At 41.1% G+C, this 22,923-nt stretch overlaps 2 protein-coding genes across 3 annotated transcripts in view; one reads left to right on the top strand and one right to left on the bottom strand.

Annotated features, from left to right (window-relative positions):
• phf21b (PHD finger protein 21B) overlaps positions 1-5,528 on the top strand; it is a gene marked incomplete at both ends in the record, with an annotated part of 136,767 nt that extends 131,239 nt beyond the window's left edge. The window contains 5 exons of the mRNA XM_079494156.1: positions 224-246; positions 2,424-2,582; positions 3,708-3,774; positions 4,008-4,111; positions 5,256-5,528. Of these exons, the coding sequence (XP_079350282.1) occupies positions 224-246; positions 2,424-2,582; positions 3,708-3,774; positions 4,008-4,111; positions 5,256-5,528 (626 nt within the window). The remainder of the gene's footprint in view (positions 1-223; positions 247-2,423; positions 2,583-3,707; positions 3,775-4,007; positions 4,112-5,255) is intronic.
• A 5,130-nt stretch (positions 5,529-10,658) lies between these two features.
• LOC306916683 (rho GTPase-activating protein 8-like) overlaps positions 10,659-22,923 on the bottom strand; it is a 28,643-nt gene continuing 16,378 nt past the window's right edge. Inside the window, exons 8-10 of one of the 2 annotated variants that reach the window (XR_013789014.1) lie at positions 18,199-18,302; positions 13,276-14,488; positions 10,659-13,240 (exon numbers count right to left, since the gene is read on the bottom strand). Coding sequence is in view for 1 of the 2 variants with exons in the window: in XM_079494677.1 (XP_079350803.1) it covers positions 14,291-14,488; positions 18,199-18,302 (302 nt within the window). In the remaining variant the exon portion in view is untranslated. Of the gene's footprint in view, positions 14,489-18,198; positions 18,303-22,923 lie in introns of both variants that reach the window. The other variant, XM_079494677.1, reaches the window with a different exon arrangement.

Here is a 22,923-nt window from a genome sequence, read left to right as displayed (position 1 = left end):
ATATTTGATAAGAATGCAGGTCCTGATCCACATGCATCCCGTTGGCTGTACTAACGACATGCTTCTGCCTGAACAGTGGCCTTCCCCCGGAGCACCTTCCATGGCTTCCCTCTCTAACCCTCCTCCTCCTCATGCCTGCCTTAGCTTTCTCTGTCGGTCTGTCTCAAAGTGTTGGCAAAGTACTAACCTGTTCTCTGCTTCCCCATCCGCTACCGCTTACTAGACACTGAGGAGCTCTGCTGGAAGGTATGTCGCATGACTTCTGATGATGATGATGATGTGTGTGTGTGTGTGTGGAAGGTGTGGAGGGAGTGGCTGATATCATAATGTGGGCCCTTGTTAATTTGCACTTTGATGTCATCTTTTTGGTGGATCTCTACAGTTACACAAGGGTACAGGGCTAAAAAAAAAGGAATACGAATTTAAAAAAAGCTTGGTACATTATACATCGGATGCAAACAAATATGTAGACGTTTGACTGCAACGCGGGGAGTCAACGTGTTATCAAGGCAACTTTTACTTTATAGTCAGAGCTTATTCAGAGCGGAGTTGGATTCATTATCAGCTTTTCTACTCTATTGTACATCCAATCTGGCTTTGGACAGGCTGCGACTGTGTCTGTAATATGTGACCAGATTTGACTGAGAGACTGCCATCGCACAAATTCCAGCTTTTCACCAGAGGAGAAAAACTTTTTTTCATTTTTTTTTCCAAAATGAGTTAATAGCACAGGCAGACTCTTCACATACTAGAGCATGTCTGAAATAAGTGTCAGAGCTGAAATCGACATGTAAATATGAAATAAATGCTTAAACTAGGTGCTAGGTGTAATGTTAGAGACCACAGAAGTGAACCTTTCAAGTCTGTTTTCTCAACTTGTTGTTTTCTGCAAGACATTACTCTATAAGCCGTATCTTCAAAACTGGTGGGTCAAACTCAACAACCAATATCTCTATTTGAAGCTATGACTCCCTGCTTTCATATGATATGATATATGACAAAACGAAAATTCAAAAAAATCTAATGGCAGTCCCTCAGTCAAATTTAGTCACAAATATGTAGACGTTTGACTGCAACGCGGGGAGTTGCAGTCAAAGTGTTACCAAGGCAACTTTTTCTTTATAGTCAGAGCTTATTCAGAACGGGTCCAATCGCGGAGTTGGATTCATTATCAGCTTTTCTACTTTATTGGCTTTATCTGGCTTTGGACAGGCTGTGACTGTGTCTGTAATATGATGAATGTGATTGTACCTCCCCCCCTGCAAATTCACTCACAGTCTCGATGGCGGTTGAAACTGTCAACAGTATTTCAAAGTGCTGCCCATTTCGGGGCAGATGGCGTAATGGGAGAGATAGGGGCATCAGAGGAACGTGTCAATTATTTGCCAACCTGCCGGCCGTGCGACAACACTTTCCCTTTCTTTTTTTCTTTGTCCCCTTACTACCAGAATTTAAACATTGACATTTCATTTACTGAAGTGCTCTACGGACTACGGGATATATCTAAAGTGGGAAATGGTACAGCTATAGTGTGCAACTTCAACGCCGTTAACCCATTTTGACCTGAGATCAGATTCTAAAAATGTCTTCTACATCCTGACAGTTTTCTGAAAAAGCTATGTTTCTATGTCAGTCGTTCTTCGATCTTTCAAAAATAGCAGATCTACAAAGCTCATAGCGCGCCACCGAGTGGCGCGCTATGAGCTTTGTAGATCTGCTATTTTTCAATAGCTAAAGCATAACATAATGCTAACACCAAAAGGGGTTCCCGCCCCGAAATGGGTTAACAAATCACTCAAAGTACTTTGGTATACTTTCTTTCCCAGGGGTCCTTGGGGGGGGGGGGGGATAGGGGCCCTCTTCTTATGAGGGTATCTGGCAGAAGATATTTTCGACCCACAAAATCTTTGCCGGGGTCACAGATATGGGGTAGGGTGTAGCCGTGATATTTAATGAAAATTGTTGGGTTCTAGTGGATGTTGAGAGCCTCTGCTTCCAAGGAATTACCGTATCGTATGCTGAAGCTATAGCCACAATTTCCAATAAACTCCTGAAAAGTGTTGCACTTAAAGATAAACCCACCTTCATAATATAATGTGCCTATATGCCATAATGAAGTGAAAAGTCTGACAGACGGGCAGTAATGTAGCACACCCTAAGCGTGGTGACAAGCTCATATACATCTGCAAAACGAATTTGAACCGCATATTGCCGTGTTAAGAGCTAAAAAAAAAGAGGACTTACAAGTTTTACAAATTCTTGCACAGTTAGTTCGTGACTAAATAAAAGTGAAACTTTTCTCTAGTAAAGCTGTTTTGGACAAGGTTTCCGGCTGACAGCAAACGACACGTTCAAACAAGTTGAGACGACATGACGGTACAGTATATGCTGGAGCCTGACGGCCATTTTGTTTTGTGTGACAGGAGGACTTGGAGCATGATGACCACTGTACCATCTGCAAGGAGGAAGGAGAGCTCCAGCCGTGTCACAACTGCACCCGCGCCTACCACCCAAACTGCCTCCACCCCCCACTCAAGACCCCACCCAGAGGGGTGTGGTACTGCCCCAAGTGCCAGAAGAAGGTACTTCAATTCATCAGCGCTTTGGGATATGTAGAGCAATATGGCTCTCCAAGTGGGATCCTTGAGGCGACATACCAAAGCCTACATGGGTTGTGCAGTCGACGTGCTGTGATTGGCCAGTCGCTGTGTTTGACAGCCCGGAACATTAACCTCAGTAAAACTATAGCTAAACCTAACCCTAACCTCAGTAAAACTATACCTGAACCTAACCTTAACCTCAGTAAACTTAACTTGCCCGGGGGCGTGGTTATAAGCACAACCCGTGTATGAATTAGTATGGGTGGTTTTGACCACAGTACGTTATAATTTAGCTATTGAAAAATAGCAGATCTACAAGCTCATAGCGCGCCACCGAGTGGCGCGCTACGAGCTTGTAGGTCTGCTATTTTTGAAAAATCGTGAAAATATTTATTTCAGAAAACTGGAGGATTTAGAAGATTTTTTTTAAAATTTTGAGGTCAGGCCTAAATGGGTTAACCCCATTTTGTACTTTGGATATTCGAAAACAGTGGATGATAACCATTTAAGTGGCTCATATAACAGGGAGCATATCTACAAATACTGAGCATTGTGTGGATGAGAAACAGAGAAAATGGTACATTTAAGTAGGCCGAGCATATGGATTAATCGTATGAGAAATTATATGGGGTTTAAAGCTGCTATAAGCAATAATATGTCAACATTTTAATGACCTTTTTATTTTTTAGGTATTCAGACAGCCAGCAATAGGTAGAACGCTCCCCCAAAAAATGTAGTCTCTGTGACACATCTAGGGGCCGCAATCTGCATTCAAAGATTTTCCTAGAAGCTTTGTCATTGGTCGATTTGCCTGTCTGCTTCCTGATTGGTTAGTCACCGCAACCGGGTTTTTTTCGACCAATGACAAAGCTTCTAGGAATATCTTTGAATGCAGATTGCGGCCCCTAGATGTGTCACAGAGACTAAATTATTTTTGGGAGCGTTCTACCCATTGCTGGCTGTCTGAATACCAAAAAAATAAAAAGGTCATTCATATTTTGACATATTATTGCTTATAGCAGCTTTAGTGGATGTTGGATAACAAGCATCATTTACTGTACAGAAACGTATATTTACCCGTTTCTCTCTCTCTCTCTCCCTGAAAAGGTTCTGAACAAAGAGAACATGTCGTGGCCACAGAACTTTGTCCAGTCCTACGTCACGCACAAAACAGGTGAGTGGTATTGAAATGATACAGAAACGTGTATTATTTTGGTCTGCATGTCATAAGTCACAATAAAATATTTTCTATAGCATTCTTTGAAAAAACTAAGAAATACAGGCCTGTAACTTCGAAATGGACCCGTAAAGTTTGAGAACGGACTTGTTGCGAGTCACAGACTTGAGGTACGTCAATGCGGTTCAGCTTGACCTGACTGTGTTGTTTGTGATGTGAATGCAACGCAGTGCGACAGGAAGAGAAGAGGAGACTGCTGAGAAGGAACAGTGAGTTGAAGAAGGAGTGCACCCACCTGGAAGAACAAGACAACAGACTGAACAAGAGCCTTACAGTAAGAAACACACCAAACCACACATACAGTACCAACACCCTCACTGAAACACGCCACGCACGCACGCACGCACGCACGCACGCACGCACAGTGGAGTCAAAGAAGAATACATGTCTTTGAAGTGGACTTAATATTGTAATTTAATTTTGAAAACTTTTGAAATAATGCTTCTTTAGCAGATCTACAGTAGATCAGCTATTTCCGATTTTTTTTAAATTTTGTATTAATGAATTATTAATGAATATGCCAATAATTATTTTCAGTTATTTGTCATATCTGCCATGTGCAGTTCTTATTATGAGGCAAGCAGATTTGTATGCATTTTCTTTTATTCATATTCCTGTATTCCAGTGTTCAGTGCCAAAAGCGCAATTAAATCTTAAATCGCAATTATTAGTGACTATACCGAGACACTTAACCCATTCTGGGCGGGAACCCCTTTTGGTGTTAGCATTATGTTATGCTTTAGCTATTGAAAAATAGCAGATCTACAAGCTCATAGCGCGCCACTCGGCTTGTAGGTCTGCTATTTTTGAAAAATCGAAGAACCACTGACATAGAAACATAGCTTTTTCAGAAAACTGTCAGGATGTAGAAGACATTTTTAGAATCTGATCTCAGGACAACACATTTTGTGCCCAGGACGTCTCCAGGCGACTTTATCACCCCCTGTGGTACACAAGACGTCTGGGGACATCTTTGGGAATTTATTGTGATTTTTTTTTTTTTCCATTTTTTAAATCGGCCAAATCTGCTGGGCACTCGTCTTTATTCTGAAAACATCCATGGGCATCTGTGTTAATTGTCAACTTAACCCATTCAGGACGGGAACCCCTTTTGGTGTTTTAAGCATTGTGTTATACTTTAGCTATTGAAAAATAGCAGGTCTAGTGCAAATCTTTGAATATATATTTTTTCAGAGCGAACGTTTTTAACTCAAATCTATGCTTCTGGGAGGTCCCTGGAATAACATATTTTTGGGGTCCTTGACATGAAATTTTGAGAACCACTGATATAGAAACATAGGTTTTTCAGAAAACTGTCATGATTTAGAACACATTGTCAGGCCTAAACGGGTTAAACGTGTAATCGGGACAGGCCTACTTATAACCCACTGTCTCTCTCTCTCTCTCTGTCGTCGCAGCAATGCATGGACCTGAGGGAACACTTGATAGACCAACAGCGGGACACCCAGGCCTCGCTGGAACGCCTCAAGTCCCTCGTCCGCCTGATCCAGCAGGACCAGATGATCCAGGTGACCATGACGGCCACCACCACCACCACCGGAGCCTCCCTGCTCTCCCTGCCCTGGATCAAACCGGCCGGGGGCGACCAGGCCTCCTCCACCACCACCATGTCACCTCCTGCGGGACCCTCCTCCACGCTCCTTCACAAGGCGCAGAGCAGCAACAACTGATGCCCGGGGGGGTGCACGCAACACAACACAGCGAGCCACACACACACACACCCCCACCCGCGGGTAGGGCGTGCGGGCAGTCGGGCAGACGAGCAACCTCGCAAATGCGATGACCTGCCCCGAACTCGCAATTTTGCAGGTCGCCGCCTCACCCCAAATGTCGATTGGTTGGTGGCTTTTATTTTTATTTTTTTTCCTTCTTTTTTCGAACGATACCATTGAATAATATGTGTTTATTTTGTATTTATTTTATTTTTTCCCCCCGACATTCATTGCGGGAGCAAAAGAAAAAAATAAGCGACAAAAACTATGATGAAAAAGAACCTACTATATCATCCATTCAAATTCAAGTATTTTTTAAAACCCAAACACCTACAGTGCTTACAAGAGTTTCTGTTTTTTATTTTCTATTTGTTAACGTTCTTGGCCTTAATGTATTTATGATGACGGAGGAAAAATAAGTGATAGATTAAGTGCCGCCACAGAAATATGGAATAATTGTTCTGTGCGGCACGGAATATTTTTTTCTCTTATTTTGTTGTCTCTCTTTTTTTTTTTTTTAAACAGGTATAATTATTGTTCTGCATATAGTGAGAGAGAACATTAGTAGTAGTTTGTAGTTACAAATAAACAATGGAATAACAGATGTGAAAGGACTGTACATTGATATATCCGAGTAGATGTTGGTTCTCATTCTCCTATGAACAATGTTTGCCATAATAATTCAGGTTGACAGCGGGACGGGGGAAATGTTTTCATCGTGTATGTACGGAAAAAGCATACGAGCCTTCAAACAAAAAGCAGAGAATAACTTTTTCAGTATTAATATAGTTAAAAGTCAAAGAAAAAAAGTATTTAAGATAACTACAGAATTTAGCATTTCTAGTGGAGAATTTAGTATTTTCATTGATGCCTGTTGATAACTGTAAGTTTGGAGTATTCAAGGGGGGTCTCACTGTACATAATGTTGTATTATTATTGCAGGTTCTGTTTCTCAACTTTTACTGGATTCACACGACTCTAACCCGAGAGGTGTTCCTTTTTTCACAGTTGGACATTTTTTGAAGGACCATCTGAGTTACATGGAAATGTGTGATCCATACTTTTACGTCTTTTTTATGCTTAGATGTGTGCCAAGCGTCTCACACCGAAAATAGCCACTCTACAAGCTCACGACGCGTTGTAGATCTGCTACTTCCGACGCGAGACACTGCGCACGATGAAGTTTAAATCAGGCATTAGCCCCTCTCCTCCTCCCCTTTACCAGTATCGAAAATATGCCAAAAAAATAACCTTACATTTTTGTACTGCGTACACTCATCTATCAATAACACCTGTAGAGCTTTTCGTTTTTTCCTCTCTGCCTATTTTATATTTTTCGCTTTGACAACTTTTTTACTCTCATGTCATGTTGTTTTATGACTTTCACATTTTTAGAGTGAAGAGCCTATATTATTTTGTTGTTTTGTTGTTGAGAAGTCTCTAAGACAGTACAAATGAACACTGCCTCAAGTAGTTTAAATCCAGGGTTTTTCTTTGTTGCATTGTTTTATAAGCATCCAGTCAACTCAATTCGGGGTAAATGTCACCTGCAACAGCTGAAGTATGATTGGACCTGGTGGATATTAGGATGACTGATGCTGCATTCATGTGGGGAAGGTTGACAATGTACAATCTTCCTGATAGCCTTCACGTTGAAAATACTTTGGCGGGCCCCGATTTTGCCAACTTTCTGAATACTATTGCAACCCTAGTTTGTACCCTAATTCCCACATGAGTTGAATGCAGCATTGATGATTGAATGATATCATTGAGCCCGCCAGGTCCAACCCTCTGGCACGGAACCAGGAGGCGTGTGTCTTCATGGTTCATTTGTATTGCTAGTCTTCTTGCTGGTTCACAGAGGTTCAATTTAAATGTTTTCATATCAAAGTCCAGTCATATCCTATGACTTTAAAAATAACATGTTGCCTCATTGTCGACAACAGACAAGTTGCAGTATCGCACATACGAACACGAACAAAAATGGGTGTATTTTCATTTTGTTAGAACATTTTATTTGTGGGGTTTTGACTGGCACAGCTGTTAACGATCTTGATCTATGATGTGTCAAATCGATCAAGTTTAAGTTTCTCTAACGCAGGTTAGAGAGGATTTATTTTTCTCATATCAAAGTATGGTAGCTTGTGTTTAGTTTTTGAAAACAGCCCTCATTAATGGAGATTGTATGGTAACAATACTAGAATAGACACCATTTATCTCCAATGTCATGATAGTGTCACCGGATTAGGATTGGTACTAGTGACCTGCAGAAAACAACACAGAAGGATATATAATCTAAAGCAATATTGCATCGATACCAATCAACAGCTATTAAAATTCCATTGCAATTCTGACTTTCCATACTATGATATATTTTAACCAGCAATTAGAATCCTGAAGAACCTTTTTTTGTTTTGTCGGTGGATAGTTTATTCCCCCCCTTTCACACATCAGGTGAGAAGACGAGCCTGGAGAAGATGACTGTTTATATATAGTAAGGGCATTTTATCAGGTATTTGACCAATCTGGGAACTAAATCGTTACCAAGAAATTTCTTCACCAATGTGTTTCTAAAGGTGTCTAATAACATATACTAAAAGTTTGAAATTCAACTCCCGTGGGAAATTGAGTTATTAGCATAATATGTGATATATACCCTTAACATCCTATATAAGGCAAAAAAGTCCAAATTTCATCATTCTTTAAGTAGCATGTGACATATGAAACTAGGGGGTTTTCATGATTCTGAATCCATTCCAAGCATTAGTTTTGCACAAAAAACACTCCTTGGGCTAAATTAGGCCATATCCACTTGACCAAATGTGCTGACCTCATCACGTTTGTGAGGCCGTTTTCCCCCCAAGGAGTGTTTTTTGTGCAAAACTAATGCTTGGAATGGATTCAGAATCATGAAAACCCCCTAGTTTCATATGTCACATGCTAGTTAAAGAATGATGAAATTTTATATAGGATGTTATCGGTATATATCACATATTATGCTAATAACTCAATTTCCCACGGGAGTTGAATTTCAAACTTTTAGTACATGTTATTAGACACCTTTAGAAACACATTGGTGAAGAAATTTCTTGGTAACGATTTAGTTCCCAGCTTTTCATAGATTTCTCTTACTAATATATAATGTAAAACTCAAAAACGGCTCTTTCTCAAATGGGAGAGCAGCCGTCACTCCCAACCCCCACAACCAAACACACCTACCGCATCGGCCTCTAAACAAAACTAAGCGCTTTGTCAATAAGATATCGACACGTGTCAATACTTCTTGCATTTTGCCTTCTTTAAATGAACAAAAAAAATGGGTTGATTATCAGAGGAAAAGATACCTGAAGCCATGTACGTACAGTAGGTCATTTAGATTGTTTTGGCTGTGTGACAAAAGGGGGATACGACTCGAGGGATAATCTATTTCGCTGATAAGTGTGGGGGGGAAAGGGGAGACTGTTCCCAGTCAGTGAGCGATGCGCACAATTACTGATGTTGGCGCACACACAGCGCCCGATAACCAGAATGTAACGTGGCACACACACACACACACACACACACACACACACACACACACACACACACACACACACACACACACACACACACACACACACACACACACACACACACACACACACACACACACACACACACACACACACACACACACACACACACACACACACACACACACACACACACACACACACACACACACACAAACTAAAATAATAATGTCACAATATATTATATGACCAAATACCTTGATATTGATATTGTGAAGATCAAAATGAAAAAATATCTCGCCCATATTTGCTAACATAGTCTAGGCTACTTGTGTTAGTTTGAAAGTATATAATAGTGCTTAAGTGTTTAAAGCACTTGTCATATCAAGATATTATGAAATTCAAAATCCTAGACGATATCCAATCTCATATCGATATATCGCCCAGCCCCGACGATGTGAGACGAGAGATGAAGAGCATATCTGGCCTCCACGTTGCATTCACCCACCTGCCCACGCTCCGCCATCAACCCCACAGCCTCCTTTTCAAGTCATTCGTTTCCAGAATCTTCTCCGGGAGAAACTGTGCAGTGCTTATTTAGAAACAGATCTATTTTAATACACGACACAAAAAAAAAAGAAGAAAAATGACGGAGAAAAAAAAAACGTTATTTAAAACATTTTTTATATTCTTTTATCGAGGAACAAAAAAAGGGACAAGAAACATCTGAGATTTTCTATTGTTTGCCAATTATGCATTCTTAAACTTGCAAATGTTCAATGTATCTTTTTTTGCCATCGGGACATGATTCAGACAGAGGGCAAGACAACACAAGGTTTTAGATGGAAGATGACATTTTGTCTGTTGGCTGTTGAAGTAGTGTTCTTTTCTTTGTCATTACTAAAGGGGACTGTCCAGTGGATACGTGTGTATAGGAAAAAAAAGTGTTTGTCTTAAATATGCCAATGTAGTTTTTTTTTTCCTTCTTTACGATGCATTAAAAGTTGATCGATGGAAGTTGGTAAATGGTTAAAGAGTAGTCTCACTTTTTTGTACCAAGTTCTTATGAGAAAAAAAGAATCATTAATAAACTAAATTCAAGAAAACAAATAACAGCCACGTTTGCTTGCCATGTGTTTCCATGTACAGTGGGAAGAGCTACCGACAGTGATCTTTGACAGCACATTGATGTAGTACTAGTCATCATAGTACTAGTCATAGTCCTTAACCCATTTAGGCCTGACCTTGAAATTAAAAAAAAAATCTTCTAAATCCTCCAGTTTTCTGAAATAAATATTTTCACGATTTTTCAAAAATAGCAGACCTACAAGCTCGTAGCGCGCCACTCGGTGGCGCGCTATGAGCTTGTAGATCTGCTATTTTTCAATAGCTAAATTATAACATAATGTTTAAAACACCAAAAGGGGTTCCCGCCCAAAATGGGTTAAGACAAAAATTTAGTTTTAGTCACATTTTTGTCATCTGAAATAGTCTAGTTTGACTAAATATAAGATTTCAGTCGACTAAACGTGCAATTGATCTCGTCGACCAAAACATTTTTTGGCAGGTTTTACACTTGGTTGCATGCTGAAACTAGCCGATCTAAAAGCTCACAACACGTCGCAGCGCCATGTGTTGTGAGCTTGTAGATCGACACGTTTTTTGCCTTAGTTTTAGTCAATGAAATCAACAATGGCTACCAACGTAACAAAGGTGTTTCTTTCATGAGTCATTTGAACAGCACTAAAGGGAAGATCCAAGCATTGATTATCTTCTTAGTGATTATTCCATTGATTAATCAATAATGAATTGATTCATTGAGTAATCAAAGACTCAAGGAGTGCTATTTATACAGACATGCAGACACATATCTGCCCGAAGGGCACCAGTCTAGGTTCTGAAGATCTATTATTTTCTAAAAATGTATTATTTTTTTATAATCAATTAAACTGATTAGTTTGAACTGTAGCACCCCTACATTACACTGAAGATATGTTTGTTCTTACAACGTCAGCATACTCTGGATAATGTATAGGCCCAGGGCAAGTAAATATATATTTTTGTCTTTATCTTAATTATCTGTCCATTAAGGACAGATATTTTTTATCAGATTTTCATAATGATATTTCCATGGATACATTATAACTGTGAATAAAGCTGTGAATAAACGGTCAAGATGAACAAGTAGTGCAAGGCTGGGTGGATATTTTAAGTGTGAGAGTATGCAGATTAAATCGACAGCTTTTTTTTCTGTGAAATGCATCTTTACTAGTGTTCTGTTCCAGTTGCAAACCAAATTAAACCTCCACCCCCACTTTGAAACATAAACATATGAAAAGGACAGCAAAAGGAAACATAAAATACAGTGTATACAGTAGGACCAGTCAGCTAAAGCATGCACACGGTACTAGCCTCGGTTCACAAACTCCGGGGGTGAACAGTTGGCAGAAATAGTCCATCTACGAGCTTGTAACTGCTGTTTTTTGGTGAAGAGATAAGTATATGGGTTTTATAAGTGGTTAAAGGGGAAAGCCACCCATTTTCAACATTTTACTATGTCATTAATGTACCTTAGAGCTGTTGTGTGGAAATAATAAAAAAAGTCCCCCCATTATGGAAAAAAATCATTAACATGGTGAAACACATCTTGATGACATCATCAAGATGTGTTTCACCATGTTAAGGATTTTTGTCAGACCTCCAGTTCTAGGAAACACAGAATGGGGGAACTTTTTTTTATTATTTCCACACAACAGCTCTAAGGTATATTAATGACATAGTAAAATGTTGAAAATGAGTGGAATGCCCCTTTAATGCCAAGTCTGATACTTCTAAAAAAGGACTGCTTTTCAATGGCTTTCATAGAGCGGCATGGTGTTGCGGCAAAGCATAAATTAGTCCTCAGCATTGTGATCGGTGAGCTTCGCTTGCATTACAACCCTTTACAGAGCCCCTCTACATCCAAGACAAGAGCATAGGAATCAATCAACACAACTTGCATGTTGTGAACGCAGTTATAGTGTACCTACAGTTGGAGGCCATCGATATTGTCCTTTTCTTTTTGCTGAGGTTTGCGTGATCTGCGCAAAAGGACAGTTAACCCATTTTGGGGCGGGAATCCCTTTTGGTGTTTTAAACATTATGTTATAATTTAGCTATTGAAAAATAGCAGATCTACAAGCTCATAGCGCGCCACCGAGTGGCGCGCTACGAGCTTGTAGGTCTGCTATTTTTTGAAAAATCGTGAAAATATTTATTTCAGAAAACTGGAGGATTTAGAAGGATTTTTTTTAAATTTTGAGGTCAGGCCTAAATGGGTCAAATGATAAGGGACAATATCGGTGGCACCCAACTGTACTGTATGCTGTAGGGCAGGGGTGGGCAACTTTGACGATGGAGAGGGCCACTATATTTCCACACTCACTCCCTAGGGCCATATATTACTGTCGTAGCAAAAATAGCCGATCTACAAGCTCAAAACGCGTCGCGCTGCGACGCGTTTTGAGCTTGTAGATCGGCAATTTTTGCTATATTCGAATTGAAATCTTGAATTTTTGCTATTTTTGAATTGGAATCCTGAAAATGTAAATTTTTATGTCATTTCAAATGCCTTTCATTATACTTGTTTTGAGCATTGAGCTACTAATTTAGACTGAAGTAATTAAAGCGGGTCATGTTCGCATGTTGTGGAATTGTAAACAGCTGAAACCAATATTATATCGGTATTCTGACATTAACCTGAGGGCCGCATTAAGTGAAGGTGGGGGGCCGCATGTGGCCCCCGGGCCGCCAGTTGCCCACCCCTGCTGTAGGGCAGTGGTTTTCAAACCTTTTCATATCAAGCTCTATTATTTATCCGGCCATGGACACAATGTGATGTCATGTTGTAGTTTTAGTCAAAACAGAGACGTTGTTGTGTGAGCGGTGACCACCGCGGCGTGATGTCATGTTGTAGTTTTCGGTGGTCACCTCTTTACCGGAATGAATAGGTCTTAAAGGCGTAGTGAAACGGAAATGGTGGACATTTTATTTTGAAGTTTCAGACGGTTTCAAGTTGAAACACCGCTATGAAGTTTTTGAACCAATCAGAGATGGGACGGTAGCTATGCTATACCAGCGCGTGGTGTGTGTTTGTTTACAAGTCAGATAGACGGCCAGCTGTACCAGTTTACCGTCATGTGGCTTATTTCTACCCTATAATGTTTTCAGATACATATTTTAGCGTGATGATTAAGTTGAAACCGAGTAATACACTGTCTGGATGTTATCTTGAATGGGAATAAAAACGGAGGATTTCTGTAATCAGTAGCAGCTGTGTTTGCCTGTTTGGACGGATGCGGAGATATGGGGAATTAAACTGGTGAGCTTCATTTTTATTGGCTTTTATCGATGTGGGCCTCGACACGTCAAAACGCAGCACGTTTTCGTTTTCAGGAAGTAATAAAAAATATATTTTATGGACTTTTGATATAAAAAACACACAAAAATGAGAATTTGCCCATTTCTTTGGCATCCATTGTTAGGTATGCCCATATGCTGACCACGGATATGGTCTAAAAGTGTGAAAAACGTATTTTTCATTTCACTACACCTTTAAGGCCGATGTATTTTGGCAGCCGTTCATGCAACAGTAATTGTTCGGTCATGACAAAAAAATGGGGGGAAAAAAAATGGAAAAAAGGTAAAAGTCTAGCTACAAAGAATTTCACTGCCATACCGTTTTCAAGCTGGCCTTGGTTTTTACTCTGGAGCAAAGAGAAGAAAATGCTATAGTGTTAAGTTCTCAACTTTGTTCATTTAAACTATTGCGCTTCTTCTGCCAGAAGCACAGTAGGCTATGTATTAAAATCTTCTCTTTTTTTGGCACAAAATATTTTGAGATGGGGGGGGTCCGTGACCAAATACATATTTTGGGGGTCCTTGACATGAAAACGTTTGAGAACCACTGTTCTACACCGTCAAATCCTCAGTGTTCATACATACAGTACGTACACTCTCTGAGGTTACAGGTCCATAAGGATCCATTTAGACTAGTATACCCATAGGTGGTCCACATTGAGAAACTACAGCTAAAGTACACGAGTTCCGGCCTCACGTCAGAGCGTGACGTTTGTCTCGCATAGCGGCATTCTTTGTGGCATGGGGGGGGGGGCGTGCGTGGCGGTACCAATGCCCCGCGGTGTGCGCCACTGCCGCGGCGGCCTCGTTTCAGGGCAGCACCTGGCCGGGCGGGCAGCGGGACGCAAACACGGTGTCGCAGTGTTCCACCAGGATCTCTGTGAATATGTTGATGGGGGTCAGGGCGCTCAGCGACACCGAGCCCTGAGGGGGCCACAGCAGGTTGACCCCGAACACACACGCCAGGTTGGACGCGCTCATCTTGTTGCTGATGCTCTCCTGAGACACCTGCATGGGTGGGGAGGGTGGGGTGGGTGGGTGGGGGTGGTTGAAAGTGAAAAATCAGGACACATGGGCCGACACAATTGCCGCTATAACCATGTTGTCAAAAAGGTCAAATGACGACCGGCCAAAAAAAAATATATATATATATATTATTATTATTATTATTTTTTTCAAAAATCAGAAAAATCAAAAAAAAACACGTGGTGCCAAAGTTTGTGTTTTCACCATTGAGAATGCATTTGGCGTTTAAATTAAATAACTCAGAAACTATAAAACATTTCAAAGTAAAAAGTTCCAGCATGTGTCTCCACAGTCAGCTGAATTATAAAAAATGTGAATGGATTTTCTAGGTGAAAGTGATTTTGGGCAGTTTTGCGTGGGCTCTCAATGTGTTAAAATTCTGAAAAGAGTTCAGGGAAGGGCAGGCTGTGCGAGTAGAAAGTCAAGCGGGGGGAAGAGGAAAGCAAAGGCATGAGCTGTTTTTCAAGAGATATGAAGCCAGCAGGACTCAAAAGCAGATGCAAACGTTTTCTTCCCACTTATTTATTTATTTCTCACTCGCCCTGTACAAGTCTGAAGAAGGCCTTGTTGCGAGTAATTATGCACGATTCGCCCAGATTAAACAGTCACTTGTCGACGGTGACTAATGAGGCTCGCAGGGATCACTGGCGAAGATTATACAGTCGCACCGGATTGATCTCTAGCACTACAGGGATTCAAGCTGTATCGTACATTTACATCACATCAGTATTCCACAAACCCAGTGTAAGTGCAGCCAATCTGGGCATTTATATCTCTGGGGAGTAAGGTGTTATGTAACCAGGATGCCACACTCTAGCCCAGGGGTTCTCAACGTTTTTGGCCGGGGACCCCCGAAAATGCTTTGGCAACGTCTCGGGACCCCCGCCCCGCCCCCTCCCGACCCCCCAATATAAATTGACTGCTACAATAACCTTAAACCATTTTGGGCGGGAACCCCTTTTGGTGTTTTAAGCATTGTTATAATTTAGCTATTTAAAAATAGCAGATCTACAAGCTCATAGCGCGCCACCGAGTGGCGCGCTACGAGCTTGTAGGTCTGCTATTTTTAAAAAATCCTTTTTTTTTTTTTTTTTTAAATAATTTGGGGACCCCCTAAAATAATTTGGCGACCCCCCGAGGGGTCGTGACCCACGGGTTGAGAACCCCTGCTCTAGCCCATGAGATTTCCCCCGTTAAAACTGCGACCGATTCTTTCAAGATGTTAGGGTTTGGGACATGTACATACAGTGCATCCATTACAGTTATGCAAAAAGGAAATGGGTGAAATAAAGAAAAGAAAAAAGAAAAAGGTGAGAACGTTGTATGGAACATGTTGAAAGATTTTCATTTGACATGCTCATTTCTAGTTACTTTAACCCATTTAGGCCTGACCTCGAAATTTAAAAAAGATCTTCTAAATCCTCCAGTTTTCTGAAATAAATATTTTCACGATTTTTAAAAAATAGCAGACCTACAAGCTCGTAGGCTACGAGCTTGTAGATCTGCTATTTTTCAATAGCTAAATTATAACATGTTTAAAACACCAAAAGGGGTTCCCGCCCCAAAATGGGTTAAAGTAGTATGCCTGAAAACAAAAAAACATGATCAACTACAATTTTGTAGTGGCGATTCGCGAATATGATTCAACTACGGAAATGTGTTGAGCATGTCCAACATCCACAATGTGCATCTAAACCGAAATTCCTTGGATCTACACAAATCTGAATTTGGACTTATTTAGATATTTCTTATCTCAAAACTGCCAATTTTCCCCAAACTGCAAGGACTTTGCATCTCATGCCAATAGGATCTTTGCATGACATGCGTCTTAGGCATGCATGTCACAAGCATGCACTTTCAGCGAAGTGTGGCCTTTCTGACACGGATGAGAGTTCTGTTAATAATGCAGTATGTTGCCGTCTTGCAGAAGGACTTTTTTTATTTCTTTATTTTTGAGTGGTGCAACCACTCCAAGGAACAGCAATGTCTGTGTTCACCTATGTGACACCTATGTGACTCGTGTTAACCTATGTTTATGTGTGACTCGTGTGTGACTCATGAGTACCAGTAGGGGCGCTGTCGTGCCAGAAACAGAGAGAGAGAAATAGTGCTGCACTGTTGCCTGCTAATATGAGAGAGAGAGGGGGGGGGGGGGGGGGGGGGGTGTAAGGGGGGGGGGGGAGTTGCACCACTCAGTTCACACGGGTAAATCAAGGACAGACAAGGACAGACAGTCACCTTCCGATAACGGAATAACAACATGTAATCAAATTAACCCCTAAAGCGACTCCGCCATTATTTCTCATGCACGGTAGATGGATTAGTAGGCATACAGTTCAGTTCAGCAAAGTTTTGCTATGGTGCGTTAAATAAGAAACTGGGTTAATATGCAGGGTGCCAAAAAATGCCAGCAATCATATGGGATATCACACAGCAATCAAGAAGTGTGTGGCTGGATAGATGGCACATTTTTCTGGTACTGCCCGAAGGGAAAATATAGATCTAATCCAGTGAAAACCCCAAAATCAGCACCATCTGTTAGCAGCAAGTTATCGATGCCTGCACAGCTGTCAGCCTATGGAGATAGTCAGATGGTAGCAGAGTTGGGTGTAACTACACTACTTGTAGTGTAGTTACTGTAATTACACTACTTTTGTCGGTAACGAGTAAGTAACGACACTACCTCCAAATTGAGTAATCACATTACAGTTACTGGTTGCTTTAGTTACTAGTTACTTGCGTCCTACTGCTGCTTTCAGCTCCCCCCCGCAGCGGCCCCCGCGCGAGTGGAGTTTGATTGTTTTATTCCTTCACTTGTTCAACAACCTGGTATTAAAGAGCATAAAGGAAGATATTGTGTATGTCCTCCTTATTAGGATTATAAAGATTTGTTAAGGGGCAAATTATGTGACTGCATCTCAGGCGATTTTATGGAGTAACGCAAAAGTAATGTAACGAGTAGTGTAACTAGTTACTTTCTCCAGGGAGTAATCAAGTAATGTAAGGCATTACTTTTTTCAAAAGTAATGTGTAATGTGTAGTGTATTACTTTTTTGAGTAACAGACCCCAACTCTGGATGGTAGTGCTCCACTTATTGCCACTCGATTCCCTCATCACTCCAGACAGTTTGAGAGCACCTTGTGTTAGCATATCATTACAGACTGAGCATTGTAGAAATAGTACTGTTACTGTACCAGTGTTGTTTTCGTCGACTAAAACTAAGACGAAAAATGTTCGTCGACTACCTTTTTCCACGGATGAAAACTAAATGGAAACCAAATGAAAACTAAGCTACGATGACTAAAACTAAGACTAAATGTACTGACAATTTCGTCAACAAATAAAAACTAGACTAAAATGTCACTAGTGGACAAGAGATCAGTCATTTTTCACTGGGTTGCATGCTGAAAATAGCAGATCTACAAGCTCACAACGCGTCGCGCTGCGTTGTGGGCTTGTAGATCAGCTATTTTCAGCAAGTGAAAAAAACGTCATTACGACGGCATCAAGGCCCACCAAAATACATTTTAGTCGACTAAATCAACCGTAGATTTAGTCGACCAAAACTAGACTAACACTAAGACATTCCAGGCGACTAAAATGTGACTAAAACTAAATGAAAACAATTCAAGAGACTATGACTAAAACTAAAATCAAAATTTGCTGCCAAAAAAACAACACTGTACTGTACCATGTGGAGGAAAGACACCAAGTACTTCAGGACCACGAAGTTGTGTTCCGGCAGGCTCTCCACAATCTGTTTACACGTCGTCACCCGAAGACTGCTCTCCACTCCTGAAAGACAACCAATGCTCCTTGTAAGGCAAGATAACAGTGGCCATTTGATTCATATTGTTTTTTTGAGTGGTGCAACCACTCCAAGGTACAGCAATGTCCGTGTCCGTGTGACACCTATGTGACTCGTGTTAACCTATGTTTGTGTGTGACTCATGTGTGACTCATGAGTACCAGTAGGGGCGCTGTCGTGCCAGAAACAGAGAGAGAGAAATAGTGCTGTACTGTTGCCTGCTAATGAGAGCGAGAGAGAGAGAGGGAGAGGGGGGGGGGGGGGGTGTAAGGGGGGGAGTTGCACCACTCAGTTCACACGGGTGTGATTTTTGTTTACAGCTTGGCTCTGCAAGAAGCTAGGTGTCTGTGACAGGGGTCCGTGCCAAAGTTTTATATACTTTTTGAAATATTTAACTTGGATGCATTTTATAATGGATGGAAGTCAATGGGGAATGTGTTTGATTGCAGTGAAAAGCTTGCCCTGATTTTGAGTCGTGTCATGCTGACATCACAGGCTGGCTGGTCACATGGAATCTGAGATCCACATTGGAGAACAGTTTATGTGGCTCCAATATCCACATGTTTCCCTTAACCCAAGGAGGGGGATTATAATTTAAATCTGTGTGAAATCAGTTGTTGTGGTACTCATTTATTTCCAGGGTTCTTACACATTTTCTATTTTAAAATTGTGAGCTTGTGGACTGGGCCGCGGCTGAGCAGTCCAGGCACCTACAGTATAGGCCGGTAATCCAGCCTGGCGGCGTGTCGCGGGTTCGAGTAACGAGCCCGTCGGCCTTTTGTCTTCCCCCCCCCCCCCCCCCCATCTCTCTCCCCCTTTCCTGTCTAATTACTGTACCATATCAATAAAGGCAAAAACGCCAAGGCGTGTCGCCATACATGGGACGGCATGTTGAAAATAGTTAACACCAAATCCAGGCAATGTTAATGTCGTGCAATTTTGACATGTAAACTAAAACTGTATAGTCTGTATGTATACTAGGGGTGTGCTGAAATATCGATATGGCGATATATATCGATACGTCCTCCCGCGATAAATAATCGATATTGATTATTATTTTATTTTTTTTAGAAATTTGAAATGTTGTTCATAATGAAGTGATGAACAACATGTTTAGAAAAGGAGGAAATTACAGCTAAAATAAAGCAAATCCCACTCAGATTCCACAGCAACCAGAAGTACTGAATTACTGGATGGTGATTTGTCCAAAGTCTCCAAACAGCTTTGTGGGAATACACAAAATGCTGCATTTTTTCAGTTCCAAGTATTTTGTAGTTGCAGATATCGTGATATATCGTTGATGAAATGTCATACAATATATCGATATATCGCAAATATCGCAATATATCGAATATCGTGATCGAGGGCCTAATATCGCGATATATATCGTATCGTGAGGAACCGTCCCACCCCTAATGTATACCTTCAATTCCTACACCGTAGGGGTCACCGGTATCGAGTTTAGGTGTTGCTGTGTTGGACCTACAGCAACATAAGTGATGTCCATGTACAATTCACCAGTGAACTAGAAAAGAGAACCAAGTCCTCTAACGTTGCTTCATTGGCTATTTATAAAGACAGACATGAAACACACTTGTCTGCACCGTTATGCTTTAGCTATTGAGAAATAGCAGATCTACAAGCTCATAGCGCGCCACCGAGTGGCACGCTACGAGCTTGTAGGTCTGCTATTTTTTGAAAAATCGAAGAACGACTGACATAGAAACTTTTTCAGAAAACTGTCAGGATGTAGAAGACATTTTTAGAATCTGATCTCAGGTCAAAATGGGTTAACAAATTAGGTAAACTACCTGAAACAGACCTATACTCAGTTCCTCTAATGGATTGAACAATATCATATTATCGTTGTGTGTATATCTCTTTTATAAATAAGAACCTGCCTGAAGAAGGCCGAAAGGCCGAAACGTTGCATATGACTCTTTAAATAAAGTTCTTGAACCAGCAAGTGGCAGTGTGCGGGTCTCTCCTCCTTCCTCAAAACGTTTGCTGTACTGCCAGGACCTATACGCACCTGCTATAAAACTGAACCGGGTGTGCGGAAGTCATCCCTTGAATAAATAAGAACCAGAAACGGGTCAACAAATAAATGATTGAATGTTCACGCCGTCCGTGAAGCCTTGTTTATTCACTGTGTCCATGGACATGACGATGAATCCAGGTACACAATTATGGTTTCCTTTTTCTAATAACTACAGTGCGTAACTAAGAAATGTTCAGACAACCTGTCACAATGTTATTTGTGATAGCATACAGTTAGGATGTTGATTGATTGATTGAAATATGTATTAACAGTTTGCAGAATTACAGTACATTTCAAGCACAAACTCAATACAAAGACTGTTGACTGTGAGTGGACGACCCAATTAAGCATTACACCAATTCATCAAAACATTTAGAGACGTACAGATAGACACTTCTATATAGTCAAAGAACAGAACAGGAATTCATCATAAAGGAGGTAAAAAGGGAAAAGAAACATATACAGTGAGGGGAAAAAGGGGGAGGCGGCTAGCCTACTCTGAAAATATGATTACCACTTGAAAGTAAGGCTCATAAATTCAGGGCAATTAGTAAAATCCTACTCGAGCAATAAACAAAATCACCGCCAAATATAATATATAGTGTTTTGGTCAGAGTACTTTATGTGTAGTTAAATGTTTTATTATGGAATTTCCATTTAACCCATTTTGGGCGGGAACCCCTTTTGGTGTTTTAAATGTTATAATTAAATGTAGCTATTGAAAAATAGCAGATCTACAAGCTCATAGCGCGCCACCGAGTGGCGCGCTACGAGCTTGTAGGTCTGCTATTTTTGAAAAATCGTGAAAATATTTATTTCAGAAAACTGGAGGATTTAGAAGACTTTTTTTTAAATTTCGAGGTCAGGCCAAAATGGGTTAACAACAGAAAGAACATATGACTTCTTTCTTTAAAGCCGTGAATCACATCCGAGGTTAGGTATGCATGTCATTTCACAGTTTTATAGCCTGATAAAACCTCATGGACACACAAGACATTATCTCAGCAATGGTTTGTGCATTTTGGCTATACAACAGATACTATTAGACGGTGGTAAAGCACGTCATCCACTCTTACAGAAAGAGAGTCGTCAAGTACTTTATTCTTAACCTATTTAGGCCTGATGTCGAAATAAAATAAAAAGTCTTCTGAAAGAATATATATTCAAAGATCTGTGCCGCATTTTCACGATTTTTCAAAAATAGCAGACCTACAAGCTCGTAGCGCGCCACTCGGTGGCGCGCTATGAGCTTGTAGATCTGCTATTTTTCAATAGCTAAAGTATAACATAATGCTTAGTTAAAACACCAAAAGGGGTTCGCACCCAAAATGGGTTAATCCAAACAGTAGCCTTACAAAGCGCAGAGTTGCATTATTGGAAAGCCCGAGGAGGAAAAAAAACAAACAACATTCCATTTCCTCTAAACATAACTTCGTGTAGCAATAGGAGTTTATTTATTTTCATCAAAGGCACTCTCGAAAGTGAATCCATCTTCGGCACTGCCATTTGCAAGCCGCCCGTCACCACAGCATGTGGCGGTGCATCCGATTGGTTGCGGTGGCAAGGTCAGCGACATGCTGCTCAGAGTGCGTGCCTGGTGTGAGAACAGTGTGGCTAAAGTGCAATTCCACGCACCTGCAAATAACGTCCGAGCACAAGTCAAACAAGGTCACTTATACCGCAGCTTTCGGAGGCTATGAGGTGACAGAGCTGTGGCTATTTCTAAGATGCATGGGCTTGGTGTCCTGCAGGGCTTGTATTGTATTCCACTCTTAGAGTATATATGAATAGAGACGGCACCCGAGTTCTCCTCCCATCCACTTGCATTAAGTTGCTCAAAAGCGCATGAGGCGATTTCACTATGCATTCTGGGTAGGAACAGAGTGCATTCTGGGATGGATTGGGCCCAAACACATGGAACGCGCTGCCGCTGACTATCATTGCAGGCATTCAGCGTTCACGTGTCATCGTGAACGTGCACAATGATAGTCAACGCGACCAGCGCGTTCATGTGTTTGGGCCCACGCTGCAATATCAAATTCGGCCACTATGTCCATTTCGCCTCAGGGTTTCATCCGGGTGCCGTCTCTATTCATATATACTCTTAAGATTCCACTAGCCTGCCATCGTTGACTCTTGGCTCCCTGTACTCACTAGAGCCAGGTCGATATATCAGCCATTATTTGACATGTCGGTGTCAATTATAAGCAGCCGATGTGTCCAAATCTTTCCAACCGGCGGCATGCCATTATAGCAAGTGAACATTTTCCAAACACGTTTCAGAAACGGTAGATCTACAAGTTCAATGTGTCGCATTGCGCTTGTAGATCAGCCATTGTTGAATTTTCCATTTAAAAATTGGAATTTTTTCTAATTGATCATTTATATGTTGTACTTTTTGACACACTATCGGTAATCGTGGGCTAGGAGGACATCGGGATCGATCTGAAAAATCGGACAATGGTCGGACTCTTAACCCATTTTGGGCGGGAACCCCTTTTGGTGTTAGCATTATGTCATGCTTTAGCTATTGAAAAATAGAAGATCTACAAGCTCATAGCGCGCCA

Source organism: Electrona antarctica, assembly GCF_951216825.1.
Source record: "Electrona antarctica genome assembly, chromosome: 23".
In the NCBI taxonomy this organism is placed as follows: domain Eukaryota; kingdom Metazoa; phylum Chordata; class Actinopteri; order Myctophiformes; family Myctophidae; genus Electrona; species Electrona antarctica.
The sequence above is the reverse complement of the archived record's forward strand: the minus strand, read 5'-3'. Positions and strand labels throughout refer to the sequence as shown.